At 37.8% G+C, this 18,960-nt stretch overlaps 2 protein-coding genes across 3 annotated transcripts; one reads left to right on the plus strand and one right to left on the minus strand.

Annotated features, from left to right (window-relative positions):
• Positions 1-3,933: 3,933 nt before the first annotated feature.
• LOC126609876 (late embryogenesis abundant protein 2) lies at positions 3,934-5,170 on the minus strand. Of its 2 annotated transcripts, XM_050277810.1 has the most exons (3): positions 5,053-5,170; positions 4,511-4,572; positions 3,934-4,411 (listed from the first exon to the last, which is right to left on the minus strand). In XM_050277810.1, exons 1-3 carry the CDS (start codon positions 5,110-5,112, stop codon positions 4,111-4,113), a joined length of 423 nt encoding a protein of 140 aa, XP_050133767.1. In that variant the 5' UTR covers positions 5,113-5,170; the 3' UTR covers positions 3,934-4,110. The 2 variants fall into 2 exon arrangements, with proteins under 2 accessions (XP_050133767.1, XP_050133766.1); XM_050277809.1 differs by having other exon boundaries at positions 3,934-4,572.
• A 6,486-nt stretch (positions 5,171-11,656) lies between these two features.
• Positions 11,657-12,976, plus strand: LOC126609877 (late embryogenesis abundant protein 7-like). The gene is made up of 3 exons (XM_050277811.1): positions 11,657-11,799; positions 12,025-12,207; positions 12,584-12,976. Exons 1-3 carry the CDS (start codon positions 11,737-11,739, stop codon positions 12,710-12,712), a joined length of 375 nt encoding a protein of 124 aa, XP_050133768.1. The 5' UTR covers positions 11,657-11,736; the 3' UTR covers positions 12,713-12,976.
• Positions 12,977-18,960: the final 5,984 nt, after the last annotated feature.

The following is an 18,960-nucleotide window of genomic DNA, read 5'->3' on the forward strand; positions in this document are numbered from 1 at the left end:
GTTTTGTCTGGTTACTTGATCTCTGAATGTTTGTTTTTTGCAATTTTTGGCGTATGCGATCTCGAAGTATATACAAACATGTTCGCCGGTTGGATCCTTGAAACTACTTTCGTAGAATGAGTATCCCATCAAAACAATAAATTCACTAATACTTAAGAGTTTATTCATACTTTCATTAAGTATAACATAAGATTTTTTTGGTATCCACTAGTGTAAATATTTTAAATTGAAGATCGAATTCATTCATTGTATTCATATAGGATTAAGGAGTGTAGCTATAAAAAATAATCAAAATCGGAGTTAAAATAACCGTTAAATCGTGATTTTTCGTTTTTTAACCATTGAAAAGTTTTGTTCGGTTACTTAATCTCTGAATGTTTGGTTTTTGCAATTTTTTGCTGATACGATCTCGTAGCATATACAAACAAGTTTGACGGTTGGATCGTTGAAATTAGTTTCGTATAATTCGTATCCCATCAAGTTCAATGGTGTGTATATATATATATATTTATTTATTTATTAAGTAGATTTAAATCTCTTTATTTTGTACGTATAATTGACTGGTACACAAAGTAGTATATCACGTGTCATTATAAAAATAGTGGGATATGTCATATGTGTGATAAAAAGTTAATAACTTAAAAAAAATAAAATTTCTCACAACTTTTATTAATTTTCATTTTCCCTCTCTTTTTTGTTTCATTTTTTTTTTCGTGTCGTGTCGTGTCGTGTTATTGGGTCATGTCAGGAATTGTCAGGCCTATCTTCCATAGTTCATATATTCTCATAATACTATTATGTATCTCATTTTATGCTTGGCCTAATAAATAAAAGATACCGTTATTTTAGAGGAACTTTGGCTTGGTATTTGCTTAAACTACAAGAAATATTAATTTGTAAACACATATTAAGTCCCAACCAAAACCATTTTGTCACCAACTCTTCCACTAACGCCAGCTCCTGTGTGCACCTCAAAATCCTTAGCCTCCATCACATGTTCAGTTGATCCAAACGTCTTTAGCAGCCTCTTAGCATGCTCTACCAATGGCGAAGACATAATTTCTCGGGGGTAGGGGCGAACTTAAAAGAATATAAGGTTAAAGGAAAATGGCAACAACTAAATTTTTTAATATAGTAATGTCTTCCATAATTAATCAATACAAACAAATTACAATTATTGTCGGCGATGTTTCATGTTATGAAAACGTTGCATAATAAGTTCATTATCAATAAAAGCAAATTACAATTCAAACAAATTACAATTCTTCTCAGGCATTATCTCGAACACTTTAGCTGCATCCTCAACCGACCCGCATTTCCCATACATTGCAATCAACGCATTGCCTACAAACACATCCGATATCAGTCCCATCTATTGACCAAAAATTCAATACAATCATATATAAAAAAATGGATAATATTAGGTAATATTAACCAAAAATTCAATACAATCATATATAAAAAAATGGATAAATAACATAGAGGTTTTTAAATCACCTGAGTGTGATCAGCAGCTATGGAGGTCTGTAGGTGAGGAAGAGGGGAAGGCAGTTATGAAGCTTTTTGACTAGTGTTAGAACACTGGAAAGAAAGACAAAAAGGAATATTTTCGTGTTGACTTTGCGCGACGCAGGTTCAATACGTCGCGCAAAACTGTTTTGCGCGACGCATAATGTACATCATGCGTCGCGCAAAACTGTTTTGTGCGACGTATTGAACCTGCGTCGCGCAAAGTTCGAAAAAAGCGGTAAAACAAGCTTGGTTTGGCGCCAAACTCTTGCGCGACGCACAGGACGTCGCGCAAGTGTTCTTTGCGCGACGTAGTTGTACCGTCGTCGCGCAAAACAGTTTTGCGCGACGCATTACTACGTCGCGCAAAGTACCGTCGCACAAAGACCACTTGCGCGACGTCCTGTGTGTTGTCGTCGCGCAAACATACTTTGCGTGACGAAGTGATCTACGTCGCGCAAGGGTTCGTCGCGCAAACATATTTTTCTACTAGTGCAAAGAGGCAAACGTTTGGGTTTAGTGGCAATGTTTGGGTAAATATGGACAACCCAAACCCCCTTCCATAGTCTACACGGCAGCTGTTGGACCGCATCTCTGTAAAATTTGATACTGTTTAGTGTGTTCGGAATATGATCATATATGTTATTATAAAAGGAAAGAGACACTTAAAAACTTTCTCAGCTTTATGGCGTACCGCCTATATTACTGGATTCATAAGCCATTATTATTCTCTTTTAAATAACATAAAACTTCAAAAATATCTTTTAAATTCAAGTTCATTTCAGAAGTAAGAGAATAAAAGTTGGAATTCTCATCTTAGAATAAGGTTGGCAATTCGTAATAAAATACATGAGTTTGTAATGTTTTAATTCCGTGCATGTTTTCGATTATAATAATCTAATTTTATGTGCGTCTCTCATGCTCTCGATCACAAGAATATTAAGAGTTTCAAAAACATCCACTCAAATAAGTTCGGCATGCATATACGTTCATATAATCTAGTTTTGCAACGGGTTGTTTAACTTTGGGTTCACAATTAAGTCATGGGCTTTGCATGTAATTATTTTATTACTTAATGACTTTATTAATCTTAATTAAAAGAATATATCATTTTAATGAGCCGCATATATACCCTAGCCCTAGGTTAATATTTCTTTATCTGCACATATTGGTTTTGTTCCATGCATATTAGATCTTGTTGGGGTTGCTGCTGCATACCACACTTGCACGCACCGACAAATATTCGAGCTTAAGAGAGTTTAGTCGGTACCACTAGCAGCAGTGGATTAGAAAGAGAGAGACCATATTTGTCTTCATTGTTTTTGTTGCCCATGTGCCGAATGCATTAGAGTGGTTTTGGTTGTTTTCTGCTGCATGAAATATCATATGAGAGCAAACGTTTTTTTTCAGTAGCCCGACTGCACAGAGCTTTATTTTCATTCCAGAAAAATCAGTTTTATTGTCGAGTGTTTTTAAAGAGAAAAAATTTAGTTTTTTATCACTGTTTTTTATGTCTTTTAATTAAAATTAATTATGAAAATATGTCTTATGGTTTTCAAAAATAATTTCATTTTATACATTATTCTACATGGTCGCGTTAGTCTCTAGCTAGCAAAGTTTGAGGAAAAGGTAATTGACGACTGTGTTAGTGCCATGCCACTTTCACTTGAAGGTTAAAGACAACGTGGAAACAAAGTTGCTAGTTAGTATGTGTGTCTAGTTTTTTTAATAAAAGTATAACGATATTCCATTGATAGAGAACGCAATTACAGCACATTTGCAAGAGAGGTGTCAACTGGATGCATATTTACTAGTGACCAAATCCTTGATCTAGAGATAATAAATCATGTAGAACCCACACTAATAAATCCCCTACTTGGCCACCACAACAAAACACAAAAACACGACACAAGAACCAGTGGTGTGGATCTGCCACAACAGATCAATGGTGACAGATTCGAAACCAAGGAACACAATGCAAAAATTGCTAAAAAGCGAGGCCACACAAACCACTAGGCGGTACAACAAACACAATTACGCTGTGATTTGGAACCTCCGGCCATCACAGAAACGAAGGGAAAAGGCGAAGCCTCAATTTCTGAGACAAAACCTAAACCTAGGGATCAGTGGAGTACTGAAGAAAGGAGATGTGGAAGAGGGAAATTGAAGAAGATTATATAAAAACAAAAACTTGAATGCCTATTAACTTAAAATTTTGTCTTTTAACTTTTAGTTTGGTTTAATTCGTGTGTTCCATACACACTTCTTTTACACTTCATCTACTATCCTTCCAACATGTAACCTAGATGAATTCTGCTTAAAGAAGAGAAAATTGCACTGCTTGTACAATAAACACGAACAGTATTATATCGTTTTTCATTACGACTGGAAATTACATATCCTCCTCCAAACCAGACGACTGAAAACACCAAATACAAGGTAGCTTGAATATTATTCGCCCAACTCAGTTAGATGGGGAAGCCACAGGACTTCTAAAACATGCCAACATAAACTTATTGAACCAAAACAACAAACCAACACCTGAAATTAATAAAACAGACACTAAATATAAATAGACGACAAAGTTTAAAGTACTTTAAACTAATAAGATCTTTTGGTGGTGCCACCGGTAGTGCCGGTGGTGGAGTCCTTGTTATAATAAACACCAGTTTCCTCTTCCTTATCATCATTCTTGCCCAACCCAAAAGTGCCTTTCACAGCATCTGCAGCACCTTGTGCCATGTGCTTCATCTGCTCTCCAGTCTGCTGCATGATCCCTGAGGCTTTCTCTTTGCCGTACTGGGCGGTCTCTTTGGTCTTCTGGGCTGCCTCTTCTGCTTTCTGCTGGGCCGTCTCCTTGGTCTCCCAGGCCTTCTCTTTTGCTTGCTCCGCCTTCTCGGCGGTCTTGTCTTTCACCTGGTTCATAGGGGCCTGTTTTCTGCCCTTGGCTGACTGGGCTGTCTCGTATGTCTTGTCCCTTGTTGCTTGGGTTGTGTCATAGGCCTTGTTCCGTTCTTCTTGTGCCTTGTTCCCCACTGTGCCCATCACCTGGTTAGTTTTCTCCTAAAAGATCAAGACAAAACTCGTTTAGGTTAGATTAAAACATTAATTTGCAACAATAAAATAAATAACTTCAACCACAAATACATGCAGAGCTAAACTACCAGATACTACAATTAAAATTGTAAGTATGATAAATACAATATGTATACTATAAACCCTTCCATTAGGTCATTGTAGATATATATTCTAATTGCCCCTAAAAAAATTATTCTATCAGATAATTGAGGTAAGATGTATCACACCGTCAATCTAAATTAGTTAAAAAAAATTCAGGATTCAGATTAATAGCATACCATAACGCAAAAAACTTAATAGATTTGTGAATATTATGTATTAAGCATATGGACATGCATCACTAATACCAGTTGCAAAACCATACAAAAAATGCACTAATATATTTTATTAATCTACAAATTAACTATTTAAATTAAATCTCAAAATTATACACATAAGTTATCTGTGTGTATTAAATCTATATACCTGAGCTTGGCCCTTGGCCTCACCAGCTCTGTAGCTCTGTCTCTGATCCTGGGATGCCATTTTTAGCTTTGTAAAAGAGTGAATAAAAATGATGAAATTGTTAGATGTATGTTTATCTTCGAGCTTGTGAATTGATATTGATGAGAAGGAACGGTGCATGCATGGTATATATAGCGTTTTCACGTAGGCTGGTTGGTCAACATGTGTCCTGCTCTGTTGACACGTCGTATGCTTTTGGAGGCGAGGTTATTTGCCTGCGTCGGTTTTAATTTCCAAGAGATTGCATCGATATGTCTTAAGCCTATCGTCCGTTGACATGTCGTGATTCTCTGTTCCGACGTACAAGTGGTGGATGGTAGGGTTTACACGATTGTTTAATGCAGAAAAACTACAGCGCTAATCTGTGGCTGTATAGAGGTAGGGCAATTGTTTATTTACTGTGGCTGGTTTTTAATTTTCTTTTTATTTATTTGATATTTGGAATTATGGTTTTTATGCTCTCAGTGGTTATAATTGATATTGTTTGTTTTGAATAGGTGTGGCGAGTTAAATCTACTAAGTTTGCATTACTGGCGAGGGATTGTAACTTGGAGTAGGATAGAGCTATTGCTTCTAGTTGACTAATCTTTGTCCCAAGGCATAAGTTGTGCTCTTTTTTCTATTAATTGAAGTTTTACCTCACGTAGTTACCGAGTTCCGCATCAATAATGTGCAACCCTTCGATTGGAGTATCAATATTTTGGAGAGCTTTAATTGTAGTTATAAAACTGAAGATGAGTGTACTCTAGTTCTTAACATTCACGTTTGAATTTTGTACTATCTTATAATGTTGTGAATAAATCATTTTTTCAAAAAAAAAATTAATTTCAATTAAACTGCATAATAGCTGGCAAGTAAATTAATGCTAGCCAAGAAAGAACCCAGTAATTTGATTGAGGACAATACTTGCATAAACCCAAACCCATGGATGTTCATTCCTGTCCACTCATTTGTGATTAAGGTGTTTTGAATGTTTATTTTCTTAATCAATATCAAAAGATTATATATCTCTAAAAAAAATCAGTTCAATTTGCATTCATTTAGTCATGTGTGAGTATATATATATATATATATATGATGGGAGTAGGTGTTACTTGTTCATTAATTTACGTTAATGTATTTTTATCGTACAAACTTTGTAATAAAAAAAATGTTTATTTCTTTGTAGTGATTAGAAGATATCTAAAATAATCAAATTAGAAATCATTTAGTCATTTGTATGTATCAAACAAATGAATGATCTTGATAACAAGTGACACCCTCCTATCGATACAAATGGATAGCTAGTTATTAAAACATCACTACTTTTAGTAATTTTTTATAAAGATAATCTTTAAATAAAGAAAATAAAAATAAACATTTTAGGTTAGAACGTCTATAAGTATTGTAAAAATACATTAATCTTGATAAACTTTTTAGGCACACATAGGCCCCATACATGGTCACAAGGAAAACCAATTCCCACATTGAGAACTAATGTTTTCGAGAGCCAGTCATCATTTATTCACTAAATCGTCATCGCAACTTTTCAAAGGCCTGTGATACAATCAATATCCCTAAATTGGAGCTAGTGCAACTTGTCGAAAGAATAGTCTGCTCTAATATGTTAAACTTTTTAGGTACAACATGGTGCACCACCAACATCACATATATTGTTTTAACTTAACCACCTATTACTACTTTACTAGGTGTTGGGTTTTATTTCAAAAAAAGTGTTGGTGATAATAGGAGTGAAATATCTCATATATTAGTTATATACAAGGTTCTAAAAGACATTAGGCACTAGTTGTGCAGTAGGCCAGAGCTTAGCGCCTAGGCTCGCTAGGCAGTTAGGTGTGGGCCTAGGTGAACTAGACGGATTTCATTAAATTTATTATATCATATAAATAACTGTCTACTTACATTTTATACTCTAAAAAAATTATATTTGTATTGAGAATTTAGAAAAATTCAAAATTAAAACTTAAGCCATCATGACATTAACATCCTCATAGACTAATGTACCTAGCAAAAATAAGAAAAACCCAAAACCCAAAATTCAAAACCAAATTTGAAAATTCAATAATTTAAAATTGGCATAATCTTTCATCATAGATCAATCAAAGATTCAATGAATCAATATATGTAAATGGAATCATGTATCTAGAATTCAACACTATTCAGTTGTAGCTTTGAGAGACGGCGTAGGCAAAGTCAAAGTCAGCCCGAACGGAGAGGAGGGAGAGAGAGAGAGAGAGAGAGAGAGAGAGAGAGAGAGAGAGAGAGAGAGAGAGAGAGAGAGAGAGAGAGAGAGAGAACGTGTATGTGCGAAGAGACATGGGGAAGAGAAACAGAAACGGTGAGAGAAATAATTTGGACTCTTTTTGGGTAGGTAACTATTAAGGGTGAAAATGTAATACAGTTAGTAATATAGTTAGGTAGTTAGTATTTGGTTAAAGTAGTTAGGATTTCTATATAAACAGTATGTGTAATCTTCATGTGAGTTAGTCAATACAAATCCTATTTCTCTCTCTAAACTCTCTCTCTCTCAAACTCTCTGTATTGATCTTTCTTTTCTTCATCTTTCTTCTTGATTTTCTCTTCAATTCCCAAACATTACAATGTAGTTAACATGGTATCAGAGCCACCAGGCTCACGCCATGGATTCTGGTGGTTCCTATTTTTTTTTTTTCTTGTGTTTCTCGCTTTAGTTTCTATCCAAATTTTCATTAGATGTTAGGAATTACGATAAGTTTCTGGGTGCTTCCATGATCGTTCTTTTACTTCTGGGTTGATGTGTTTCTGGGTTGATTTCTTTCCGATCAAATTCATGAGTCTATTCCCGATCGAAAGCGAGAGATCGAAAGTTGGAGAAAAATTTCAAAGCAAAATGGCGGCAGAGCAAATGCAGAGAGTCCCATCTCCACCGCCGCAATCGATTGAGGTGCCGAAGAAGAACATAATTCAGGTATCCAACAACAAGAAACCGCTCTTCTTCTACGTTAATCTTGCTAAGAGGTACATAAAGCAGTACAAGGAGACTTAGTATTCTGGGTCCGATTGCAGAGGTTTCTTTGATATCTTGATCATGGCGGTTGGGCAACTCTTGGCGTTTGCACTACTTGCCTGGTAATGTTGCTTTTCCGATTCAGTTGCTTAATTTCATTATTGGGTAACTCGATTTGTTGATTCTTGGAGGGTTCTTAGAGATCTTTGATCAGAACAGTGGACTGTGAATTGGGTTCAATTACTTGCTTTGATTAGTAGATGACTAGCACAGTTTTTCGATTCAAGGAGGTGGTGTTGCTAATTACTTAATTGGGTATATGAAGAAACAGTTGTTAATTACTTAATTGGTAATTCTGATTCTTGAAGATGGTTTTGGGGATTCAATTTGTTCAGTTTGGACTGTTGCTCAAAGAAAGTACTGTTTTGTACTCTGTTTTTGTATAGGAAATGGTTGTTGTTTGTTCAAGATTGCAAATCTTGGGAGCTCTTCAGGTTATGATTATGTGCACTCCAACTGTTTGAAGGAATGGGTCAGTAAATTCTTTGATCTCTACTCTGTTCTCTGGTATGGAAGAAAGATCAGACATGGGTGCAGACCAGGTGTTTGTTGAAATGCCCAACTCAAACGTTTCATGTGAAGTCTTTGTGGTAGTCTTAGCTGAACTTCTGTGGGATCAATTGAAAACCAAAAGGACTCATTCTAGAAGCTCGTCAAAAGTGTAACAACCATTTAGTTCTTGGTTCATGGATGATCTTCTTGCATTTTTTTATGGATCGGAAGATACGACAAATGAATGTATAGTATGTGTTGTCATTTACAACATTGATGGACCTGGACTAAGGGAATCAGAAACCTAACAGTGTCTTGCATGCGTTGTTTCTTGTTCTCATATCTGCATTTTGGCCTCTATATGACAGCATGTTTAGTGCACTGTGAAGTGGGATGTCCTCCGAATGTGAGCTCATACAACACCATGTTTAGTGCACTGTGGAACTGTGGAGACAGAGTTTGGGCTTTGCAAATGGTATCAGAAATGTTAAGCAAAGGAATAGATCCCGATGGGATTACTTACAATTCGTTTATATCGTGGTTGTGCAGTATATTTTCTTATCTCAGCCTATAATTTCAGAGTCTAACCAACTCAGTGGTTAGCATGAATCTACAGTAAGTCCGGTTATACGATGAAGGAAGTTGTGAACGGTCAATCCCACGAAGGGTAATTCCGTGATGTGAATAGGTAAATCCTACGAAAGGTAGAAGAAGTTGTTAACGGTAAATCCCACAAAGGGTAATTCCGTGATGTGAGTAGGTAAATCCCACGAAGGGTAATCCTACATAGATGTTGATTTTCAATTGTGAAGGCCGATGCCATTGTTCAAAGAAGTTGTTTTTTGGTAAAATCCACAAAGGGCGATCCCGTGGTGCTATAGTTAAGGCCGATGCCACACTATAGTTTGTTAATTTTCTGTTTTTTGTAAATATTAAAGGCCGAAGCCAAGTTGAATGAGATTGTTGACGGTGAATCCCACGAAGGGTAATCCCGTAAGAAATTGTTATAACCGGCATGAGGGTGTGCTACGACTCCTTTATAGAAGGTTGTTCTTTGTGAAGATACTCTTAGAGGCAGGGGAAGGATGTCTGATTAAAGCTCGGTCCACTGGTTGGATACAGAAGCTGGAAATAGCAAGATGAAAAACTTCATTATTACACACTACTCCAAACTGCAAGTGACAGATTAATGGAAAATTATTTGCCCAGATCAAGTTGAATGAGTTGAAATTGGACACGGGTTGATAACATTTGAAGCAGAGAAGATACTCATTTTTGCCATTTTACACACCCATGATGGAACAGTTGTTTTCTTGTTCTTTTTACAAGAAGAAGTTGATGATGTCTGATTAAAGTACTTTGCAAATTGCTTTCAGCTTTTGGAAGATTGGTGCACCCAAACTTGGGGAATTGGGTTACTCTTACTTAGCGCCATTGATCGGTCTGCTCAAATCTCAAACTGAGTTTCCCCAGTTGAGATTGAGGGGGAGTATTAAGGGTGAAAATGTAATACAGTTAGTAATATAGTTAGGTAGTTAGTATTTGGTTAAAGTAGTTAGGATTTCTATATAAACAGTATGTGTAATCTTCATGTGAGTTAGTCAATACAAATCCTATTTCTCTCTCTAAACTCTCTCTCTCTCAAACTCTCTGTATTGATCTTTCTTTTCTTCATCTTTCTTCTTGATTTTCTCTTCAATTCCCAAACATTACAATGTAGTTAACAGTAACCTAGAAAAACATTTAAGTTAATCAGAAAATTGAAAAACAATGGAACCACCTTGCCACCACCACCATCACTTAGCCTGCCTAGCCCTTATCCAATTTTACTCCACGTTTTGGCCTACAATCTCATCGTTCCTCTACCGTCTAGCGCCTAGGCACCACCTACACCATTTTTTATAACAGTGATTACATATTATGTTCTTAAATGCTTGATGTAGGATTCTATTCTCCAACAATTCCAAGTGAATGAAACAACTAGATGATGATGCACCCTTGGTCCTAAATAAAATTACAATTGTCCAATTTATGAAATCTAAAAACCGTAAAATTAATGCTACGATCATGAAATGAGCCACGTATAATACATGTCAATTAGGTTACAATTAATATGTAGTTTTTCATTCTCTAGGTCTTCTCTATTTCTTTAGTCTTGTTTCCTTACACTGACGAGAATGCTTCCTTGTGTAATGTTTCATATGTTACGTACACATGTGAGAGATTTATAGTTAGTAAAGCTAGTATCAGCCAAAATGTTAGAGACGAACTAATTAGTGATGCATAGTTTGTTTAATCTTATATCAGCCAAAATGTTTGTTCAGTTAGGTGTATAATTAAGCTATCACTTATCGTTTCAGTGTTACAGCTCACAAAAAATAATGGAGCCAATGTGATATTTGTATATCATAAGGATATATAATAGATGAATGAAAAGATAGTACTAAATTAACTAAATGTGATTTTGAAAAAAATAATAAATTAAAAGGTTAAGTACAGATAACTACCCAATCTTTTGGGACAATTCCAAATTAGTATCAACCCTTTAAATCATTCCTAATAATTCCTAATAATCTAACGTTTTAAAAATTGGACATCTATTAGGTCATCAACGTTAATTAATTGATGACATTACCAACTTACCAACATTAAGTGATGATGTTACTGGTGTAAAATGATGAGGTGCACAAATTCTAAAGTTGATTTATACCTCGTTTCACATGTCCAAACCACCTTAACCGATTATTTCTCATCTTATTTTCAATTTTGGCTACTCCTAATTTACTTCGGATATCCTAATTCCTAATCTTGTACCATTGTTTTAAGGTAATTAAAGCTTTAATTTTACCGGAGTCTATGCCAACGGACTCTCTTTCTTGACTAATTAAGACAAGCCAAAACTTGTTTGAAACATTCCTACATCAACACATGCCACAACTATGCTAGTGAATGCACGCAAAAAATGGGGTAGGAACAAGGAAGTGCCGAGAATAGAAGACTTTCCTCAACCTATATATAGTTTTCAAATGGAACAGCTTTTGCATCCTGCATTCTTCATCTGAAATTTGATTGATTTTCATCGAAGAAAAAACTAAGCAAGCACAAAAATGGCAAGCAACCAAAACCAGAATTTGAGTCACAAGGCTGGCGAGTTGACTGGTCAAGCTCAGGTATATATGGCTGTTTGGTTTTTTATATTATACTTTTAACCTAGCGAGGGGATTCGTATAGGGGCGAGCACATTAGATCTAGCAATTGAGCGATGCCCACGTTTGCAGCTCTGGTTTAACTGTTGATTATAATGTAATTAATATTAACTTTGATTTTGTAATAATGTAATCAAGTTGCATTCATCAAGTTAATAATCTATTTTTCTTTACTGATCCACGCCACAGGTTAAGAAGGATGAGCTTCTAAACCAGGCATCGGGTGCAGCTCAGTCCGCCCAAAACAAGGCATCAAATTTATCTCAGTCTGCCCAAAACAAGGCATCTGATGCATCTCGGTCTGCCCAGAACAAGGCATCTGATGAATCTCCTACTGACATCAAGGACCAAGCCACCCACCTCCTTCAACAGGCATGCAATGCAACCACTTCCTGCCATCTCCTTATTTATTTGAATTTTTATTTATAATATATTTCTTATTAGATATCCAGTAAAAAATTACTCAGATTTCACCAAACATAAGTCAATATAAATTAGTATCAATTCATCACCCATTTATGTTAACTAGTAAGATAAAAGCCAGTCCTTTCCACCTTTTTTCTTAGGCAAATGCTATTCGCACTCCGTTATTGGTTTTCTGCACTCCAAATTAAATATTTTTATTTTTATTTTAAAATATTCATGGAATGTGTGTAGAATAACGACATGGGAACGTGAATAGCAATGGTCTTTCTCTTGTACTATATACATACTTTACAGTGCATGTACTACATGTATTTGATTGCAGACAAGTGAGCAAGTGAGAAACATGGCTCAAGGAGCAGCTGATGCAGTCAAGAACACTTTGGGAATGAATAACCCTAACGACCCAAGCAACCAAAACAATACCCCAAGCAACCCAAGCACTAGGATTTGAAGATAGTGCTCTTTCTTCAACGCTTGCTTTGCCTTCAGTTTCAACTAAAGTTCCTATGACCTGCGGTCATGGCGATTAGCTAGCCATCCTAGGTCTGTGGAAATGGCTATATGTTTTGTTTTCTGTCTGATGCAAAAGATTGTATTTTTATTCCCTTGTTTTTTCCATTTTGGTAAATAAAAGGAGAAATCCTTATGTGCCCTCGTTAATTAACAGTGTTGTGGAAATGAATTAATACTAAAAAAAGAGTGTTTTGTCTCAAAACCTTATTATTCTCTCTAATTTGCATCATCGCCATAACCTCTAACTTCACTCTTTAAACTGTCTAAGAGTTCGACCGAAAAAAGAATCTGTCTAAGAGATTCACGACTCACACCATATAATTGCTTACATCATATCTGAAAAATGAGGCTCATTTTATGTAGGTTTTGTGGTTAATAGTATGACTTTGGGGTGTGATATCCACACACCTCTTTTCACTTCTCACACACCCTTCTAATTTTCGGCCGTCGAATTAGATGAATTAAAGAAGATCAAAGGAGAAAAATTAATAAGGAGTGTGTAAGAAGTAAAAAGGGCCTTCGACTTAATAAATGTGGAAAGAAACCTAATTTTGTACGTGTGTGTTCACTATGTGGTCCGTACATTTTATGCGCGTGCTATGTACATATGTGGTTAGGCTGGTTATAGGTAGAAATTGTAAAATGGTTCTTTTTATAGCTAAAATGGTCTTTGAGTTTTGCATAACTCTTCACTTTAGTTCATGAGATTTGAAATCAATACAAGTGGTCCCTGAGATTGTCCATCATCAATTATTGTAATCCTTCAATGAATAGTTATGTTAAAAATATTAAAATGACAAAACTAACCTCAATTTAGTAAACAATAGGCCACAATGATTTGACAATTGAGGGTATTTTTGTCATTTTATCCCTATTTAATGGAGATTTTTCACAGAATGATCAAATTAATCGATGGTGGACAAATCAGGGATCAATTCTATCAATTTCAAATCTCAAGGACCAAAATGAGGAGTTATGCAAATCTCAAGAACCATTTTGGATAAAAAGCCTTGTAAAATTGATTGATTCTAGTGATAACACAAGGTGCATGTTAGTGTCAAAACTTAGATGGAGGCTAGATTAGGTTCAACCCGTACTTGCATTTAGTGTTGTTTTCGGTCCCAATGCCACGAGATTGCTCAAGAGAAAGAGAGAGTAGGCATGCCATTGAAGGAGGTTGCCAACACAGTGTTAGTGTTTGAACGTGTGTGAAAGTTTGCACATCAATCTGACTACTTAACAAAATGATTGTTCACCGAGTTAGACGCTGGTTCGGTTAACTTCTTTTTTATGCCTGGAGTGAACAAGGGCTTAAAATTCAGTGTCACTTTGTATATGGTTGCCTAAAAAAGTAAATGAAAGCGAAACATAAACTAAATAAAATAAAAAATAAACAGAATGTAATCATTTCATGATGAAGTCAGGATTACAAACGTTTACAAAAGTAAAAACTACGCCGATGAGCCGAACTACATGAAATGTAAGTTGACTGGAGATAACTAATATCAAATTGGACTTAGTATAAAACATATGCCTTCAAGAAGGAATCAGGGTGGTTGAAATGACACATCAACCGAATCATACCATAGGATGACAGAGCTGTAAAAGTCTTAGATCTTAGGGATTGAATTTGACAAAGAGCAATTAAGTTTGTCCTAAAAAGCAATCGGTTGATTGAAGAATCACTCATAGTTTTGTATAATCATACAAATTGAATTTGACGAAGGTCCTTAGCTTAAGGCCTCTGACTTTATTTATAGACATTTTAGAATGAGAAACCTTGATCATAATGCAAACTAGTATAAGTTGCCACGTACAATGGATCCAAAGTGAGTATAATGGTGCAGTGTGAACATACATGTGATGCTAGTCCTGGTCTCAAACAGGTACAATAAACTATCATAATTGCCTGACCCTGATGCTTTATGTAGTTCTCAAGGTAATTATCTTCTAAGTAAATTTACTTAGTAAACTAATTAAATACTAGATTATTAGAATATGGGGCTCGAACTACCATTTCTAGCGTCCATAAATTCACATGCACCATTATGCACTGTCGCACGACTCCACACGGATGTACTTGTAGTCGTTGCCAACGAAAGAATATTTCATCGTGTTGGCTGAAATATTCTAGATTTTGGTCACTCAGAATCAAAGGAAAAGATTATAAGAGATATACCTTTGAAATATTTCGGTTCAATTGCTTGAATCGAGTCTAAACCGAGTTTGGACTGGGCTTGGCGCCGGTTTATCGTCGAATATTGCAGATTTTGGCCAAGAATCATCAAATCGTTGTCACTCTGTTGTCATTGGTCTGTCGTTCGATCTAAGACCAAGTCTAAACTACTAGGATTAAGGCCCTTAAGATGGTCACGGTCTCGAGGGCTGGCTGGAAACGTACCAAGTTAGATATTCGAGAAAGACTACAAAATGAAAGTAATCTCAACATGCAAGGACATAATCTTACACTACCTATCAAAAGAAGAAAATTCGTGGTGGTTAGAACCTTTAAATTCGAACTGAAGCTTTTCAATTGAAGGTTATAAAGTTGTTGACCCTAAAAACTACCAAGCCTACGTGGCGTGCAGGCCGAGTAATCTATAAGCTAAGTACGTCATTCGGTGAATACGGGGCGTGCCAACTCGTCGGCCGAGCTCGGCCGAGGAGTAAATTTGTTGATGTTGCGTTGGGTGCGCGGCTGACTTCTGCGTCTTGCGATTGCGGCCGAGAAAGGAACACGTCTCGGCCTCTTGGGCTCTCGAACCTGAAGACAAGGTTACTATTCTTACGAAGTTCACAAATCGCCGTCGTCGGATTCGGTCACAGTGATGTTATTCGTCAGAGTAAACTCTCGCCGAATCGACACCAAAGTGTAAGGGCACAAATACTCAAAGTGAATATAAGTCTTAATAGTGAACGTGGTTCGGCTATCTGAATGCCGAACTCTAAATCCCACTTGGGAGTATCCAATCATAAAATAACTCGGCGTGCAATGCGCTGAGCTCAATAAACTGTAACACCTCACTTCGCCGAGAAGGCTAATGAGATGACCTCAATCAATAAGGATTCGAAAATCCTTCTCGACCGAGACTTGGATAAGTAACCAACCGTCCTCGCCGCAGTGTTGTCGGGTAAGCATGTACCGGATAACGTCGGTCTGGGCGATGACTTGTGTGACCGACGGAAGCATGTAATGCCGAAGCTTGGAGGTGGCGAAGAACATGGCGAGACAGAGCTTCTCAACAGCGGAATAATTGATTTTCGGTTGATTAAGATTTCGACTGAGGTAAAAAATAGCCTGCTCTCGTCCGGCATCGTTGTCTTGGGCGAGGAGGCAGTCGATGGACTCTTCGGCCACCGAGATATATAACTTGAGAGGCTTATCGCGCTGGGGTGGAACAAGGACATGTGGTGTTGTGAGATAGACTTTGATTTGCGTGAACGCCGCCTGATGCTCGTCTGTCCACTCAAATTTATCTGAGTCCTTAAGTTTCAAAAGCGTAGAGAATGCCTTCATTTTACCTGTCGAATTAGCTATAAATCGGCGGAGAAAATTTATCTTACCGAGTAAGGACTGTAGTTGTTTCTTCGTCGTCGGGGGTGGAGCATTGATGATTGCGCGTGCTTTATTTTCATCTACCTCAATCCCTCGGTGATGCACGAGAAAGCCGAGGAAATTACCAGCCGACACACCGAAGGCACATTTGGCAGGATTCATTTTAAGGTTGTGTTGACGCATTCTGATGAAAGCCTGTCGGAGATCGTCCAGATGTGTCTGTCGGCGTTTAGATTTAATGACAACATCATCGATGTAGACTTCAATGATGGTTCCAATTAAATCGTGAAATATGGTGTTCATTGCCCGTTGGTAAGTGGCGCCAGCATTCTTAAGGCCGAATGGCATGACAACCCATTCGTAAGTGCCGAGTGCCCCCGGGCAACGGAAAGCAGTTTTGTGCACATCGGCTTCGGTAATGAAAATTTGGTTATACCCAGCATGTCCATCCATAAAGGATAAGATCGCATGATTTGCCGCAGCATCGACTAACAAATCCGAAATCGACATTGTATACTCATCTTTGGGAGTTTCCAGATTCAAATTTCTGAAGTTGATGCAAATGCGCAATGCACCACTTTTCTTTAACACAGGAACGATATTAGCCAACCATTCAACGTATCGAGCTGTCCTAATGAACCCTGCCTTTAATAGCCGAACTAGTTCATCCTTGATGCCGAGTTGCACTTCGGTCGAGAATCGATGAGGTGGTTGACGGAAAGGTTTACATCCAGGTTTAATACGTAACTCGTGCTCGACAAGAGTGCGATCTAAGCCAGGCATTTCATGGTAGTTCCAAGCAAAACAATCTTTGAATTCCTCAAGCAAGGCACGAAGTTCGGCTTTCATAGGTTGAGGAAGTAAAGCACTAACAAATAAAGGTCGTGGGTCATCGGCCATCCCAACATTAATTTCCTCAAAGGGATCTTTGACCTGGGGCTGATTGTCTTCCATCTCAGCCGGTGCGGCTTGAATTTTGTCAAGAGATAAGACAGGACCATTATCTCATTCGGCGAGGAACTCAACGAGGTTAACACCCGAATTTGGTTATTTAGATATAATATACCAATGAGCTAGCAGTCGTTCTATAGTAGATGAAACCGCGGCCTGACGTTTTTCCCGATCGGTGTCAAACATCGGGATCGGGGATGAAGTTAGCTAAACCGAGTTTCGTCGAATCCTGGTGGACAGTTTCGGCGCCAACCTCGATAGCTTTTTGAACAGAAATCCGAGTCGGTCGTCCTTCATCATTGAAACCCTGTAGGGTGATATAACTGACGTGATCATCGTAATACCGTGCTTGGATCATGTTAGCCTCGAAGGGTTGGCTATCGATCGGGTGAACAGTGATCGATTTGCCGTCCCAAAAGACGAGCACTTGATACAATGATGAATGAATACAGCTGGTTTGATGAATCCAGTCTCGATCGAGCAGTGCATTATACTCGGTATTGGAGTCGACAATGAAAAAAGCGGTCATGTGAATACGGCTGGCAATATTTACTGTTAACAGAAGTACTCATTTGGTTTGGGATTTGTCGCCAACGAAACTACTCATCGTGATCCCGGACGAAATAAGTTCATCATTAGAGCGACGTAAGGCCTTCATGATGTTTACAGGCATGATATTGACGGTGGCTCCACAGTCGACAAAAACTTTGGAGACAAGATACCTTTCGATATGGGTCGTCACATACAATGGCTTCAAATGATGAAGTTTGGCCGATGATGAACGAGAAAACAATTCAGCCAAAGCTGCTTTCAGACTATCATATTTTGTTATTGACTCGACTTCAGCAATAGGTACAAAATCGATATGACCGGCTTCCTCGGCGACTACATCACCATCGAGGAAATTCGGTTGAGCTGTGCTTGACTGAAAATCAGCAGGCAAAACATAGACCATACTGATTTCTATGTTATCCAGGACTGACGGGTCTCATCGGGTTACGATCCTCTTCGCTAGCCTCGTCTCTTTCCTGGTTGGCACCTGCAGCCTCCGCTACCGTCAGAGTTGGATAAAGAGACTCTTCTGCTCCTTCATTAATGGTTTGATCCCGCGGTGTTTCTTCGGCAGCCTGTTGGTTCTGCGTAAGTGCCTCCGGTGAGGCTGAGATCGAAAGTGTGCTTGGGGCCAGGGCCCGAACTTGCTCCTGGTAGTGTATCCGGGCATCCCTAGTGTCGAGATAGGCATCCAACCATGCGACACGTGCTAATTCATCGGTCGTAAGGCCGAAGAAAGAAACGGCCGAAAATACTTCGAAGTGATATCGTAAATACTGAAGGTCCTCCATTGAGAAAGGAAGGTCGGCTGCATCGATATCAGTGTATGGGTCAACTTTAAAAACAAGGACACGTGCTTCTCGTATGTGCTGGAACCTCGCTTTCAATCCTGGGTCTGAGGTCTTCTGAATGATTCGCTCGACATCAGGGCAAGTTAGGACCAGATCGATTGTGTCTTGACATGCTTTCGGCAAACCATACAGATCGTTGGCTGAATGTTCTTTATGAAACTCTCGCATATATTCCAAGGCCTCATCGAGGAATGGTGGATGCAAATTCCGTCGAATTTTGATCAAAGGTTCTTGTGTGGCCGGCGGGGCTAATTTGCTTTCAGCTTCTTGCCTGAA

The sequence above is a fragment of the Malus sylvestris genome, chromosome 17, assembly GCF_916048215.2.
Source record: "Malus sylvestris chromosome 17, drMalSylv7.2, whole genome shotgun sequence".
Lineage (NCBI taxonomy): Eukaryota > Viridiplantae > Streptophyta > Magnoliopsida > Rosales > Rosaceae > Malus > Malus sylvestris.